Raw genomic sequence first — 17,832 nt, 5'->3', positions numbered from 1 at the left:
GTAGCCTTCCTGAGCAAGAGACCCCTTTCAAAAAAATGTACAAATTCTTTCAAACACATTAAAAATGACCCTTTTTTTTTACCATAGTAAGTTTACTTTTTTCAATACAAACATCAAGTTTAACATTAAACATGAACTATATTTAAATTATAGTTTAGGTTAGTGGCATTGCTACTTTTATTTATTTACCAACTCAGACAATCATACTCTAGGAACCACTCTGTAAAGACCAAACTGTTGATAAAAGTTGTAATGTGCTTCAACAAGAAATGAAGTGTTAATTGACTGGAAGCATTTAAACAAAGAAAAGTGTGTCTTCTCCTGCAGTTGAATGTTTTCTCTTGAAAAGCTTGGTAGCGTTTCACAAAGATACATATTGTGTCTTCAAAGTATTAGCACCTTTCACTTTGTTCACACTTTATTGTTACACTATTTTTATCTCAACTTGCACACAACACACCTATACAAACCAAAGGGGAATATAATCTTGTATAGCTGCAAAATAAACAGGCTTATCAGCTTTTAAAGAAAGGAAAACACACTTTCTCTGTCATTTGTTGTTTACATCAGAAGTTGTGTACGCCCAATTAAATTCTTATGTCTCAAATTCATCTGTCACTTGGTAAAAGTTAGACAAATTAGACCCTTTTATGATGGGGTGAGAGGAAGAGCAGGACAAGGAACCATTATTCTCCAAACCCATTTTTCTCCAAGGTTGTTGAGATTTATCCTTGGGTCACTGCTCAAGTAGCACAGTTATATGCATATCAACATTCACAAGCTAGTTCTATAATTTTCTCTACTTTTAAAGAAGTAGTTCATTCAAAAATGAAAATTTGTTATCAAAGATGTTGATGAATTTGTTTCTTGATCAGAACAGATTTTGCTCACCAATGGATCCTCTGCAGTGAATGGGTGCCGTCAGAATTAGAGTCCAAACAGCTGATAAAAAAACTTTGCAATAATCCACAAGTAATCCACTCCAGTCCAGTCCATTAAAGACATTAATTGATGGACTGTAGTTGTGTGGATTATTGTGATGTTTTTATCAGGTGTTTGGACTCTCATTCTGACGGCACCCATTCACTGCAGAGGATCCATTGGTGAGCATGTGATGTAATGCTAAATTTCTCCAAATCTGATGAAGAAACAAATTCATCTACATCTTAGATGGCCTCAGGGTGAGTAAATGATTCAGTAAAGTTTAATTTTGGGGTGAACTCTTCCTTTAATGTGCCCATCTGTCAGGGTCAAGGTCACACAGTACATACTTACAGTACAGTTTCTCTGTGAATCTGTGTGATATGAGACTGACTCCTGGATTTCCGTTGACAGGGAACTTCTTCTCACGCTGGCCCTTGGCCAGGTCTTATCACTGCTCATCTGTGGGATTGGCCTGACCAGCAAATACCTGGCGGATGATTACCACGCCAACACCCCCGTGTTTCAGAGCTTTCTCAACTACATCCTGCTGTTCCTGGTCTACACCACCACACTCGCAGTCAGGCAAGGTAAGGGTGGCTCCTTGAGGTTTCTGTGCAGTTTAATAAAAACACTGTCAAATGGAAACATACCGTGAGGTTATCTGTAAGACAACGTGATGATAAGACCATATGAACATACATTTTTTTATGAGAGACTGTCAGAAAAAGGTTATTCGAAGTTTTTTCATTATATTTCTCTTTTCTGTCTCGAGTGTGACCTCTTCTGGGACTCTGGCAGAAACTTTCAAAACTACTAGACTGTTTCTATTCAGAAATATGTCAGTCAGGCTGTGTAGATGGCTGTTTTTAAAAAGGGAAAAAGGAGACCTGCCTTTGATGCTTATATTTTTTATTTAAGTTATAGTTTTATATTACTGTATTGTTAAATTACAGACAAATTCTCTTATTCTCTTATATTTTAGTTAATATAAATATAAATGCATCACATTTGACTTTTGTCACATTTTTTTCTCTTTAGTTAATGTTAATGTTTAGTTAATGTGTAATAGAATGTCCACTTGTTTAGTTTAGTATATATTATAAATATTAATAAGTAGTTTCGCTTTCACAACGAAACACACAGCGTCACACACGGCGGGCTTAAGTGAGCGGCAGCCTAGAGTAAGCTGAGGCCGGTTTGAGTGAGCGGCGGTGGGCGGGCGGGCTTGAGAACGGCACAGCCGGCGGATTCGACGAAGGAGGCTTGCGGCAACCACATGTGACGACCCCGGGCTGGACTCCGTTTCGTCCACGGTGAAAGCCGATCCGGCGATCCACAGCGCGAAGTTGATGTATTTCCTCAGCGACCAGCATGGATCAGCTCCAGGCATGACGAAGCAGATATCGTCCTCTTTTGGAAGACCAAACAAAGTAGTTTCGCTTTCACAACGAAACACAGCGCCTTCACGACATGGCGGCGGCGGCGGCAACAACAATACTACAGCGAGAATAAAAGTTACGCCTTCTTTCTTTGCGTGAACATTTGGGCAGCATTATGCAAATCTTCCCACATAGTGAGGTAGACATGTGGGGGCGTGTTAGAACGAGCCGTTTTAGGTAGGCATGGCTGACTCTTAACTTTTATAAAGAATATCTCTTTGGATTTGAGACTTTAGTCTTTGCAACTTTACAGATCTTCTTTATGCACCAAGAGCTTGTAACACTCCAAAGCGAAAGGAAAAATTGAAATCGCATAATATGACCCCTTTATATCATTCATTTGAAAAATGTCAAATTTGCATTGACTGAACTAAGTAAATGTGGACAAATACTCTGTCCTTTATTTTATAGTTCTAAATGAAACATAGGAGTGCATAATAAGCCCTTTCTTAATGTTGAAGTAATAAATAAGTTTCATATTTCTAAGCATTTTCACTTCATGTCTAGATGGCAAGTCAGGTTACAGGTGTTGTGCTCAGGTTTTAGTTCCTAATTGATTTCATGTTGAGCTTCGTGTCCAAGCAGAAAGCTTTGACACAATGTTTTCTGGCACACTTTCAGCAGGCTAAGAATAGAAATGAAAAAGAATCGTGTTCTGAGCTGAGAAATATGCCAACTCACAGTCTATTTATAACGGATCACGTGATTCCCTGACTAACACTCTCTTTTTATACAGAAATCAGGTTGTTCTAATAAGCGCCTTTAAGGTCATTAATGGATTAGTCATTTTTTGAAGGCTAAATGACTTTGGATGAAAATCTTTGCTGCGCTGCAATCGCCATGAGCTTTCATACTTTTATACTATAAATATTACACAGAGTACATTATTCAGATTGGTACTAAACTCTACATTTGTCATTTGAAATAGAATATTTCCATGAAAATGCAAGATTTTATGTCTATTTGATTGGTAAGTAATCATGTCATAGGTTCAGTCAGATGGACATGTCTAGCTGATCACTTATCACTTTTTCACTTAGAACATTTGTGCAGTTTTGGAGACTAGTTTTGAACTAGTTTAGTTTTGGAGACTAACTTGTATATAAATGATAAACTGTGTATGTGCATATATATATATATATGTGTATATACTGTATGTATGAGCTGTGTAAATTATGTGTAAATATTATATATATATATATATATATATATATATATATAATATTTGTGTAAAAAATATAAATTATAACATAATTATTTATATATTAAATATTTAAATTAAAACAAATGTGTGTGTCTGTGTGTATCTGTGTGTATGAATTATGTACATTATATAGGTATAAATAGTACAGTAATATATACATATTATTATATATATTCATGTTTATCAATATATTTAAAATATTATATACAATATATTTTTAATATCGGTGCAAATACACATTGATTTACATAGACATATGCATATATATCACCTATTTTTAAATAATAGGTGAAGATATTTTGCATATGATTATCTGAATAGTAAAAGTTTGAAAACTTTTTTTCGTAGCTCTTTTTCCACCCATAATGCATCATTTTAATTGACAAGTCTTGCTGAACCGTATTTTGAAGCATGCAAACACTGCACGCAAAGGCTGCATACAAACTCGTTATTTCAAGCACGTCGCTCTGAGCGAGCCGTCAGCGGCCCCCTGCCAAATTGGCGCAGTCTCTTTGTTCTACTCCAGTGACCAAGGAGTTGTGTCTGCAGCCTCGGTAAACACAGGCGCACGCTACAGAAAGTGGGCAGGGACTGTGTGTTTTTAGGATAACGAGAGGGCAACAAGAGCAGCTGCCTGTCAGCCGGTCCGTGTCCACGAGCTCCAGCCAAACAATGATGCTCATCTTCTACAGTCCGACAATGTAGAGGCTGTCATCTTACAATAGCTTTGGTAAAGTGAAACGTGCTTTTCTCATTTCCTTCCCTTCCGGTCGTCTCTTCTCACCTCTTCTGTGTAGCTTGTAGCTGTTATGACCCTTGTGCTCCGTTCAAATTGGATTTAAACCACGGAGCTGCAGAACTGGAGATGGACTATGGAGGGAAATCAGTCTTTCTCTCTCTCTTTCTAGTCAAAACTGCATCACTTTTTACCGGTGGAGACATAATGTGTTTTCCTGTACTAATGCGGCCAGGCAGTTATTAATTACTTGGGGCTAATGCTGATGGCTGACAGAAACGTTTCGAGCGACAGCATTTTGCTCTGCCCTGTGATATTAAGCCTGATTCATATTATGGCAATTCCAGAACACTGCGCTCTGCTGATAAGAGGCAATTTTAAATACACCTTGTCTAACTTTTAATCAATTGAGAAAGCTTTCATTTGCTTAAGCCAGCCAAACCTCTGAGGCAGTGTTAGTTTAGCATTACTGAGATATTTTTGTAAGGAATTTTTATATTTTCTGTTTTAATTTTAATTTTAGTTAAGGTTTTACTAATTTTGTTGCGAGTTTTTGTTATTTCCATTAGCTTTGTCTATATGTCTATACAGTTTTTGTTAATTTTTATTAAATTTTTTAGTTGTAGTTATTAGTTAATTTAGTTATTATTATTATTGTTATTATTATTAGTTAATTTAGTTATTATTAATATATCAAGGTGAACTAAATAAAAATGATCAATTTAGCCTTAGCCTATATCTGAAAATTAAAAAATTAATTATTTTATTTTGAATTTCACTTAATTTATTTCAAGTATTATTATTTTTTTAAATATGCCAAATTAAATAAAATAAAAATGATGAATGTTGCCTTGGCAACTAGCTGAATTTTTTTTTCAGTTAATTTATTTCAAGGATTAGATATTTTAATATGTCAAGTTAAACAAAATGTATATATATATATATGTATATGTGTTATTTTTAAATATTTAATTTCAGTTAATTTATTTAAAGTATTAGTTATTTTAATAGGTCAAGTTAAACTAAATAAAAATAATAAATGTTCCCTTGCCAACTAGCTGAACTAAAATACATGTATTTTTTTTATATTTTGTTATTTCAGTTAATTTATTTCAAGTTATGAAGTGTTTTTAGTTAACTATAACCTTTGATGAACATTTGAACATATCATTTTTTGATCCCAGTGCGTATGTCTTTTCTATTTTAAAAGAATAGTGTTTTCTGATGCATCTGTTTGTTTCAGATGTAGATTTCTGAGATGTTCAGACACTGATTTCATTGTGTAAATGGCCTTTTCTGTACTGTATCAAGTAAGCTGCATTAGTATCAGGTTCGCTGATATTGAAAGATAAAAATGAAAGAATAGCCTCCCAAAGCATGGGAGAAACATTAGTGTATGAGAATAACTTGTCTACCCGGTGTGAGGACGCAAACGGAGTCAGAATAGCTGTTGTTCCAGCAGGACTGTGTCTGCCCAGCATATGGCTCTCTCTCCTATTGTTTCAGGAATAGAAAACAAATGCAATTGCATGCCAGAATTCTTCTTACCAATCTGTCAGTGCTGCACCATGGCTGCCAAGTGGACGCTGGCAACGGAAAACGAGTGCATGGCAATAACGGTTATAATCACAAAAAGAAGATGCTGAAAACAGTTGCTGTGAGGGAAGTGGTAGGAAAATAGAGGAAATCATGTGTGAAAACTGCACTCGTTTTTTTTTTTTGCCTCAAAGTTTAGTGCTGTCCTAAATGCCGCCTTCAAACTATTTTGGTAAAAAATGTTGTATTGACGTTTATTTATATACATCATCTGTACAAATTTACATTTTTAAATTAAACAAATGAATTTATACTTTCTGATATTTAAGCAGCTATATCCACAACATACAGTAAATATAACAATTCAGATTGAACAGACAGTCATATTGTACATGTTAGTCAGAATGCATAACTTTTGTTGTCAGTTTTCCATTGTCTGCACAGAAAATGATTTGCAGTCTCTAAAACGGGAAGATATTTATATATATATTCAGTGTCTGTACAAATTTAAATTGTTATATTGTGTGTATATATATAGTGTATAAACAAACAAACAAATATTTTCTTAATTATTTACAGTACATTTATTTATTTTATTTATTTGATTAATCAGTTATATCTACAACATAAATGTTTTACATTATTTACATACAAGTTTCTGTTTCTGTTTAAATGAATAAATGTTTATACATTTGATTAAAATATTTGGTTTGACATGTTAATAAAATTTATTTCAAGTGTTAGTTATTTTAATATGTCAAGTTAAACTAAAAAAAAAAAGTTAAATGTTGCCTTGGCGACTAGCTGCAATAAAATTTGTTTATTTTATTTCAGTTCATTTACTTCAAGTATAGTTATTTTAATATTAAACTAAATATTTTTTTATATTCTTTATTTTATTCAGTTAATTTATTTAAAGTATTAGTTATCTTAAGACTAAATAAAATTATAAATGTTGCCTTAGAACTGAAATAAAATAAATGTATTAATTGTATTTAATTAACTAACTTTGAAATGGACCAGCGCTATAATATTTTGATCCCAGTGGGTATGTCTGTTTTGTTTGTTAGTTAAATCAATTGATTATGTTTAAATGAATAAATATTTATACATTTGGTAAAAATATTGTCTCTAATAGTTTGGCATGTTTCTATAATTATTTACAGATTATCATCAACTAAAATGTCATTTCTTGCAACTAAAATTAAATGCCAACTTGCTGAAATAAAATAAGCTTATTTTTTACATTTTATTTTATTTCAAGTAACGCAAATGTATTTTTAATGGTTAATGGTAAGTTTTAGTTAACTATACTCTTTTGTATTTTAAAAGAATAATGTTTTTCTGATGCATTTATTTGTTTCAAGAGCAGTTTTTGTATGTTTTATTTTGTTTGTTAAATTGGTTATGTTTACATGAATAAATATTTATAAATTTATTTAAAGTATTGTCTCTTACAGTTTGATATGTCTATCATTTTTACAGATTATCATCAACTAAAATATAATTTTCAGCAACTAAAATGAAATGCATGGCATTTCATTAAAAGTAATATAGTCTAAAATGACTGAATATGACATGAAGAAATATTAACTAAATTGTCTGTACTTCATGGGTATTTGTAAGCCAAGACAGCTAGACTGTAGGACAGGTTCTGCTGCAGGTGTAGAATTCCGTTTACTCTGTGCCTATTGGCCTTGAGTTTTGGGGGCGTGGTGGTAAAGAGCCCCGCCTCCTCGTATTCATCACTGCCATCTGACATTAGAGGCTTGTACAACTTTTTGTACAACAAGCAATTGTTACACTCCCCTACAGAGCTGCATTCAGTAAGCTAATGAATCATTTTGATGTGATACCCCTGATATTGATTTTACGCCGCTGTGATTTGTTTTTACGCTATCATCTACACATGTCTAGAGAGTTGGCATCAGGAACCTTTTGAATCACTGATATTAGGGCACAATCATATTTGAGATGTTTTGGAGCTTGATTTCCTGGTGGATTGCAACTGCAAAATCAGTCAGTTTTATCTTTTCACAGCTTGTCTCATCCATTTGATTTGAAAAATAACTTGGGACATTGGGAACATTCTGAATAATAAATATATTTCCCCACTACCCTGCCGAGGTCCAGAGCTTGTCTTCACACTAACTATTTTTCGCTTACTGATCATATTTCATACCTGTTGATTTTTTTTTTTTTTTTGAATTTGACTGATAAACACCCTTATAAAATCATATTTCATTCCTGTTGATTTTTTTTTTTTTTTTGCGAATTACCATTTTGTATAACCACAATTTTACTACAAATACTATGGTTAAACTGTAGTTAGTGTAGCAAAACCCAGGTTAATTTGTGGTTACTATGGTTTAAAGGGATAGTTCACCCAAAAATGAAAGTTCCAAAATCCAAGCTTTATAATGGCAGTGAATGGGTTATTTTTCAATAGTCCAAAAGAAGTCCAATATAGCGCATCCATCCATCATAAAAAGTGTCCCACATGGCTCCGGGGGCAGCCCTAATCTCTAGCTTCCGCTAACTGCCATACACGACACTTTATGTTAAACATTTAATAAATTTTAAACCAAGCGTGTTGACAGTGTGACTACTTTGAATATTCATATTTTGGCATTGCATACAGTGAAATGATAGTGAATGAAAAATGACACAGAATAGTGACTAACATATTTAATACAGATACATTAAGGTTCATTCTGATCTTATTCGTCAGATCTCACACACACTGCAGCTCCACGATTAGTTTAGACACCCTGTGGTGAAACAATCATGTTTACCAGCCACTGCTTTCTCAGATCAGTTTATGTTGGATTAAAACTTCCGTAGAGTTTGGAAAATTCTGTACACAGTAATCATCAGAATATCACGTCTCTGAAAATGTCCTGATTTTGAAATCATCCCACGGACTCTCATTTTAATTTAATGTTTTTAATTTAATGTTTTTTCATTTAAATGTTTTTGGGATTATGCTTTAATGATTAAATAAAATTTGAGCAATAAAAAAACAAACAAACATGTCTAATTAATTGAAATCATGAAACTAATACAATTTTACAAGAATTTATTAAAAGTTTAACAAAAATAAAATTATGGCCTTATGAAATCCATTTTAATTTTATTTTTCCTGAATTCCGTTTTATTTTTTCCTCAATTCCATTTTTGTTAAAAAAAAATTCTGGATTACGTTTTAATGGTTAAATTAAATTGTAGTAATCACAAATCATGTCTAATTCATTAAAATCGTGAAACTTTTATTAAAATTTGAACAAAAATGTCATTATTAGGACCTGCTTTGTGTTTGCAGTCAGTTTGCAGCATATCCATCACACCGTCTTCATTATCTCCTGCAAAATCGAGTGCTAGGATTGCTGGGTAATGTGTGAGGTCAGTGCTTTGTCCTCTGCGTTGATGATTACCCCTGAAAGCGTCTTTATTGTCTTTTTAGAGGCCAGCTGTATCCACTCCTTCTTACTGACACAGATTAGAAGTGTTGAGCTGACAGGAGTGTGGGAAGAGATTTATTGTTTGCATTGCTACAGCACCTCGACTCTATCCAGTTCCCCCAATGGACAGATAATCAATAAACTGTGTCCACACGATGATGGGGCGTGCATGTATCCTCCTCGGCCGGTGTTGAGTGTAAATAAGCCATTCACGGCCACACACACGTATATTCAAAGCAGCTTTTTGGAGGTTTTGTTGGAGTGAGTCTGCACTGGCACAGACACTGGTTTTGTACAATCATATTTCTGTAGCTAAACTCACTAAGGTCTTGTTAATGCCAAGGTCATGGGCTTGATTCCTAGCGAACAACACGCTTACAGATAAAATATACCTTGAATGCACTCTAAAACATGAAGAATTCAGAGTACAATAACACTGGTTTTCAGAAGGACAGTTAAAAAATGTTAACAAATCATTTGAAAATGAATGAACATTTATGCATTTACTTGTATTTTGTGTGTGTGTGTGTGTGTTTGACACGTTTCCATACTTTTTGCTTTAGGTGAAAATGTCTAGATGTAGATGAAGCACAGTATGACTGTATGCACGGATGACCTGCTTACTACATTTGCCAAAATGTGCAGTATATAATAAGCATGCACATACTGTATCCCATGATACATTTTGAGCATCCATTTACAATGTGATGAATAAATGGTGGCAATATCAACTTGGATTTTTCACAGAATTGGATTAGACCTGTAAAGCTTGAAATAATAGTCAAAAAAGTTTTTTTTTTTTTTTTTTTAAAGAAACTGTTTAACGAGCCTTAGACAAAATCTAAAGTGAAAAAAGACAGTTTGCATATACGAGTATCATATTTGATACATCAGGCTTTTGAGGCTCATATACAGTACATTATATAAGAGAATATGTAGCTCATATCAGTTTTATTCATATTCCCAAACCAAGCAGTTGCTGATATTTATATGGCCATGTTAATATTTCCTATTTTTAAGCTTCACTTTTTGACTATTCTTGTGTAAGACTAAAATAAAATGAAATTTTGATAGCTTGTAATGTATTTTATACTCACATTTTAACAAGATTTTCCAAAAAATGATGTATGGATAATCAAATACACCTAAGTTGCTTCAGTCCATTAAGTTTTCATCTTGAAATATTACCAACAATGTAAAAGTTATTCTTGGGTTTACATGATAAAAATCAGTAAGGATTTCACAGCAATATGATATACAGCCTAAATGGGGAATAAAATGCTTTTTACTTGCTAAAAAACTATGAACTATCAATCAGACTACATAAGGCATTTAGTAGATTGTGTATCAAACATGATACAGTAAGCTTTAAATGGTTAAAATGCAAACTAATCACATTTATTTCTCAGATGAAAACCAAACATCACTTGCTGAATTAAGTATACAATGTAATGAAGTTGTTTGACAACAGTGTAGCACACTGAATAATGCTTTACATACTATTTTTATTTGTTGGCAGTGCATTTACTATGCAGTATGTTAGCTCTTTAAGGAGGATCTTAAAGGAACAGATCACTGAAAAATGAAAATTGTCATCATTTACTCACTCTCATGTCATTCCAATCCTGTACGATTTACTTTCTTGTACATAGCACAAAAGGGGAATTATTGAACAATATAATATTGTATATGCATAATGTGCATAATGTTCATAATTTCATCTGTCCTTTGAAATCAGTCTACAGTCTCTGATGTACACCTGCAAATAGGTCATTTGATCCAAGTATTTGTCTTTATTCTTTAATGGGAGAACAGATTAATGAGTCTCTGGAAGGGTCCTTTAGTCTCAGGAGTGATCATGTTAGTTCTGTAAGGCTTTTAGTAAATGTAGATGTGCTGCACAGAGGATTTCTGCATTATTTATTGATTTAACGGCTGCTTTTATCATAAGTGCCTTATGTTCTCCTGAGTATAGCTGTTTTGTTTTGACTAATGCATTGCATATCGATGCCTTTACCTCAGGGCTACAGGCTTTTCTTTGGGGTTTATTCTACATCATAGCATCACCACAGATTTCCACTTCTAGTTTGTTTGAAAGCTACTACTAACTAGCAACAGGCGGTAAACCTTTATTTCATTAAAGGGATAGTTCACCCAAAAAATTAAAATTATGTCATCATTTACTGACCTTCAATTTGTTCATTGAGTTTCATGAGTTCATGATATCATGATATAAGAATGTTGGTAACTAAATAATTGCTGGTAGCCACTGACTTATAGTATTTTTTTCCATATTATGGAAGTCAGTGGCTACTGGCTACCAGCAACTGTTTGGTTCGGGGGGGGGAAACATTCATCAAAATATATTTTTTCTGTGTTCAACAGAAGAAAGAAACTCATACCGGATTGGGACAACTTGAGGGTGAATAAATTATGACATTTTTTGGTGAACTATCCCTTTAAGAGACGTTTGTGTGCATTTTTTACTGAACATGACAACAGTTTTTCATCAAATGATGGAGAAGAGACAATTTTTAAAATTATGTATATGTGTGTATGTAAGTTAGAATAAAAGTTTAGTGTATTATATATAAATACAGACAAACACACAATACACACACATTTATAAATTTCAATATACACAACTGTTGAAAAGTTTGGGGTTGGTAAGATTTTTTAAATGTTTTTGAAAGACGTATTTTATGCTCAGCAAGGCTGCATTTATTTGATCAAAAATATAGTAAAAACAGTAATATTAAGAACTGTAATTAAAAGAACTGTATTCTATTATAATATATTTTTAAATGTAATTTATTCCTGTGATGCAAAGCTGAATTTTCAGCATCATTATTCCAGTCTTCAGTGTCACATGATCCTTCAGAAATCATTCTAATATGCTGATTTGCTGCTCAAGAAACATTTCTTATTCTTGTCAACATTGAAAACAGTTATGCTGCTTAATATTTTTGTGGAAACCATGATACTTTTTTCAAGATTCTTTGATGAATAGAAAGTTCAAAAGAACAGCACTTATAAAAAATATTTTTTTTTGGTAACATTAAAAATGACTTGACACTTTTGATCCACTTATTGCATCCTAGCATTTTTACTTTATAAAGTAAATTGTGTTTATAATACAAAGTATTATAATGTTTTCTGAAAATTTGAGAACAACCAGCAGCCAGTCTCCTTCGCAACTGCCAGTGTGAGGAAGAGTCATCTGTTGAGAGATCCATCTTTAGAAACTCTGGTAACACAGTGGGATTTGTCAGTACTCTCCGGGAATGGGATTATATGGTCTCTCAGAATGACCTGTCTTTAAGAGTAATTTTCTCTTCCTTGTTCGACCAGCACACTCTCCACAGTCAGTCCCTTTAACAAGCACTATGATGACATCTCTGTCACAGCTGCTGACTGTGGTCATCGTGTTAAAATCCATATAATGGCACACACCATTAACATTCTCACGGATGGGAGGTGGCAATAGGTAACATGATTCAAAAGCAAAATGATATGCCTCATGGAGAACGGTTCAGTGTCATATATCCTTATAAAGCTGAGAGGGAGAGTGCAAGTACTCAAAAAAGAAAATTCTGTCATCATTTAATCACCCACATGTCATTCCAAATCTTTTTTTCCTGTACCTGTATGATTTTTTTTGACTCTATGTCTAAAAGGGTTGTCCCTATGCTCTTAATGAGTAATGGGTGTTTTGGCCATAACGTGCAATAAACCAATCAGAGTCTCATCTCCCGTTCCCTTTAAGAGCCAGTTGCGCTCATGCCATGGCGGATTTGCCATTTGCATGGCGGAATTTGCAAGCGCAAAGACAGAACGTGTCTCCAGAGATGAAACAGAGCTGCTCGTGCGCGAGCAAATAGGTAGCCTAATTCTGATACATGCAATGCAAGCCATTGTTAATCCATTATGACATGTAGGCATTTTTATATTTATGTAGCCTACACAATAATAATCTTTTACATTGCAATCCTTTAATTTTTAATATTTGGCATGTTTGTGCGCTGCTGCGCGTCTCTGTGTGTAATAAGCAGAGTGTACGCGTGGTGTGCACTCGCCTATAGGCGCATATTACTAACGCGCCCTGTAAATAAATAACCTAAATAACCTTAGACCAGGTTTTAGTTGGTCAATGCCGCAATCTTTTTCAGTTGCCTCAAAATAGCAACATGCCAACAAAGTGCCTGAACACACCTCGTTTTTAGACCAGCACGGCCAAGGGTGAACAGATGGCCAGAGCTTGTAACACTCCAAAGAGAAAGGAAAAATTTAAATCGCATCATATGACCCCTTTAAACAATGTGGCGCAGGACGTGAAAATGACAACTGCGTCAGGCTGAAACTAGCAAAAAACACTTACGTCGCGCTTGGTGCCGCATTGCGCCGGGTGTATGATAGGGCCCCTAATTTGTTGCTTATTGATAGTTAGTAAGGTAGTTGTTAAGTTTAGGTGTGGGGTAGGATTAAGAGATCTAAAATATGGTCATGCAGAATAAAACATTAATTAGTGCTTTATAAGTACTGATTAACAGCCAATATACTAGCATGCTAATATGCAACTAGTTAATAGTGAGAATTGGTCCCTAAACTAAAGTGTTACCAAATATTTTATAATAATGACATTATATCGGTCACAACCTGTGCACATATCTACTCTCTCTTCTGAGAGATTTTAGATCTGCTGCTTCGATCATAAGATGATTTAAATGACTTTTCTCCTGACTGTCAAATCTGACCCCACTGAGAAGCATCCGCAAATGTTATTAGGTCTCCGGTTACTGTAATCTATATTAAAATGTTTGACTGGGGAGACATGCTTTCTCTTTACATGTTTGCGAAAGGATTTGACATCTGCTGGATTTGATTGTCATTAGATCTGCCCTTGCATGTAACATCTCATTTCATCTTTTCTTATGAGAATCTCATGTAATTTTTCATTCATTTTATTCTTTGAAACCCTTTAACAGTCACACTTAAAAGCTTAATTACTGTTGTTAATTCCGTTAATGAGGTTTTATACAGGTTTTAGAAACCGAATAGGAAAGAATGAATAAGCCAATAATGAAACATACAGTAAAATTAACATACAGCACAAAGCAATGCATTATAGTGCATTCATTGTCATCTAATAGATTGAAATTTTTTTTATACAGAATTATTTTATTTTTTACATTTTATTTATTGATTTATTTTCGCTTCGCACCCAGTATCAAATCAGAAATATTTCAGGTTACTTTGCATGTACAGCTTGTTTGAGATCTACTGACTTTGATTATTAATAATATTCAAGTAAACTGTTGTTCTGCCTGTATTTGATTCTAGAAGTAATTAATGGCTATTTTGATGTTACATTTTTGGATTATGACTTTGTACAATCCATTCTTCCCTTTAATTGCAAAATAATTTCTTGTACCAGTGTCTGTCTCACAATCTCAATAAAAATGAATTAAATCGTTCACTTCTTAACATACAGTACAGTACCTTTATTTTTTACAATCACAGCATACAGATGAAAGCTAACACTTGACATATGCTTTGCTTTATATTCTTGCTGCTCTACCAGCGGCTCATTCAGAAATCTTTCTTTTTTTGGTCTGCAGATGTTCTCTTGACTTTACCAGTTGTCCTGAACGTTCATTTCCTAATTAAAGTTAAGACTGTGGAAGCTGCAAGAACAAAGCATTTGTTTTGTGTTTGATTAGATTAGAGCAATTATCTTTATTTTCTGATTCTTGGTCTGCTGCTTAGAGGAGCCAGTGCTTTTTGCAAGCATAACACCCTGAGAGTTTGACATGTTGAAAAGGCCTAATGAATCAATTAACGTATAAGGGCTTACAAAAAAATCCAATCCATTGTCCATTAAAAGTTTCTGGAATATGTCAAGAATGCGTTTGTTCACTGCAGAGAGATTGTGTTCAATTAGAAAATCAAAACAAGTGAGAAGGACAGTTGTAAAGTGTCATCATGGCTATATCTGCAAGAGAAAGTTGGTGATCAGGTTTCCACTTTCCTTAATTTGAAATAATATGCATAATGGGGAAACTGAATGTCTGCAAAGACTTTTGTTCTTAAGTTCAATTCGTCTTGCTTTTTTTTTTACTTGCAGTGCTTCTGCTGTTATGATCCTATAGAAAAATCCTATTTATTTCAAGAGATTGCTGCAGTATTTTAATAAAACCTCTCTGTGCAGAAAGAAAACTGGCTGTTGTTTTTATTTCTTCACTGTAGGATCGGTAGACGAGTCTGTAGACCTGTTTTTGGTTAATCTGTAGTTTCTTGGAAACTTACAAACCAGCTTTTACAAAATATGGATTGTGGAAAGTGTTTTAAGTTGTACTCCGACATCAGAAGTCTCTTATGCTCTCCAAGGCTGCAATTATTTGATTAAAAATACAGTAAAAATTCTAATATTGTGAAAATGTTTTACAATTTAAAATAACCATTTTCTATTTTCAAATATTTTAAATGCTAGTTTATTCCTGGGATGCAAAGCTGAATTTTCAGCATCATTACTCCAGTCTTCAGTGTCACGTGATCCTTCGGAAATCATTCTAATATGCTGATATGCTGCCTGTGAAACATATCTTATTGTTGAAAACAGTTGTGCTGCTTAATATTTTTGTGCAAAGTATGATACATTTGTTTCAGGATTCTTTAATGAATAGGTTCAAAAGAGTATTATGTCATTTAAAAATATTTGAATGTTCTAAAGCTCTTTAATGTCACTTTTGATTAATTGAATGTATCCTTGCTGAATAACAGAATTTCTTCCCAAAAACGGTAGTGTATATACAAATGATTTATTTATTTTGGAATAATTTTTGATTTATTACTGTATATGGTACCATCTGAGGTCAAGGATTTAAATGACCAGCAAAAGAAGGTTGATCCAGGATTATGTTCTGCTCATTTAAACTGCATTACACAACTTGGATGATTTTAATAGCTGGCTTCAACCTGCTTGACTTCAAAGCACTTCAAAGCACTTCAACCGATTAATCGTTTTCCCAACCAGTTTGTACATATAAGTTTGTATTGATCGTGTAAAATGGATTATACCACAGGAGACTGTCTTAATAAGTGAATTCACTGTGTACCTTCATGTTTTCCCACAGGAGAAGAGAATCTGCTGGCCATACTGAAAAGAAGATGGTGGAAGTACATGATTCTGGGATTGATTGATATAGAGGCCAATTACCTGGTCATCAAAGCCTACCAGTACACCACACTGACCAGCGTTCAGGTATATTACTATGTTTACGAGTCTGTGTTTGTGCCTTGTGAAGGAAAGAAAAGACAGATTATGAAACAGCCAGTGTTCTAAGAAGCAAAAACGCAGAGGCTTTTATTAGGTCTGTCCGACTGGCAGTTAAATCTTGCCTGTTTGCATCACATTGCGCTTGTCATTTAATCTTCATTACAGCGCTGTTAGTGCTGAAAGAGCCTTATTCACGTCACTGCTAATGGTGTTTGATTAGTGGCCAGAGGAGGTCTCAATGATTACTAGAGATTCCAGCAGAGAAAAGGATCGATTTTTTTTTTCTCTTCTCACTCTTCTATTGCCATCACCGATGGTCATTACGAGCGCCCTTGTTTATGCAAAGATTGTCATCAACTATTTGTTAGCGAAAGTGCTGGCATCCAGTCATATATTAGCCTAGCCTACCCTACCATTAGACCTTAAAAGGGACATTCAGACAGGCTTTTATCAGATCTGCAGGCGTAACTGAGAGAATCAGCTCTGATCAATAAGGATTTTATAATGTGCACAAAAGAGTAAACATCTTAAAACAAGACTGTGTGGTGTTGTTATTGATTGTTTTGGTGATAAAATCCCATAGCATTATGCCAGGTGAATACAGATGCTTCCCCAAAAAACACTCAAACAAACACCACAAAGGCATCATGCCCGCTCAGAGTTTTGTAGGTATTGATTGCAACTTGTAAAAAAGTACAACCCCCTATTTGCAGTATCTTTGATCATTAATTTTTGTGATGATTGCTTGTAAAAAGAAGTTTGACTTAAAGGGATAGTTCATCCAAAAATGAAAATTCTGTCATTAATTACTCACCCTCATGTCGTTCCAAATCCATAAGACCTTCGTTCATCTTCGGAACAAAATGTAAGATATTTTTGATGAAATCCGAGAGCTTTCTGACCCTCCGACAGCAAGGTAACTACCACGTTCAAGGCTCAGAAAGGTACCATGAACATCGACAAAATGGTCCATGTGACATCAGTGGTTCAACCGTAATTTTATGAAGCTATAATAATACTTTTTGTGCACAAAAAAACAAAAATAACAATTTTATTCAACAATTCTTCTCCCCCGAGTTACCATCTTCCGCCATTATCAAGAGTAACACAACGCATGTGCGTGCTTTCTCTGCTCGTAAACAAGGCGCAGCACAAAAAAAAATCATTCTTTTTTATTTTTTTTGGCGCACCAAAAGTATTCTCGTAGCTTTGTAAAATTACAGTTGAACCACTGATGTTACATGGACCATTTTAAC

General features: G+C 34.1%; 1 protein-coding gene across 1 annotated transcript in view; it reads left to right on the top strand.

Annotated features, from left to right (window-relative positions):
- The window catches only part of LOC107697151 (solute carrier family 35 member F1-like), a 96,117-nt gene that overhangs the window by 45,147 nt on the left and 33,138 nt on the right, over positions 1–17,832 (top strand). Inside the window, exons 2-3 of the mRNA XM_016497811.1 lie at positions 1,336–1,511; positions 16,434–16,561. Of these exons, the coding sequence (XP_016353297.1) occupies positions 1,336–1,511; positions 16,434–16,561 (304 nt within the window). The remainder of the gene's footprint in view (positions 1–1,335; positions 1,512–16,433; positions 16,562–17,832) is intronic.

This window comes from Sinocyclocheilus anshuiensis, unplaced genomic scaffold (assembly GCF_001515605.1).
Source record: "Sinocyclocheilus anshuiensis isolate Anshui unplaced genomic scaffold, SAMN03320099.WGS_v1.1 scaffold38, whole genome shotgun sequence".
In the NCBI taxonomy this organism is placed as follows: domain Eukaryota; kingdom Metazoa; phylum Chordata; class Actinopteri; order Cypriniformes; family Cyprinidae; genus Sinocyclocheilus; species Sinocyclocheilus anshuiensis.
The sequence above is the reverse complement of the archived record's forward strand: the minus strand, read 5'-3'. Positions and strand labels throughout refer to the sequence as shown.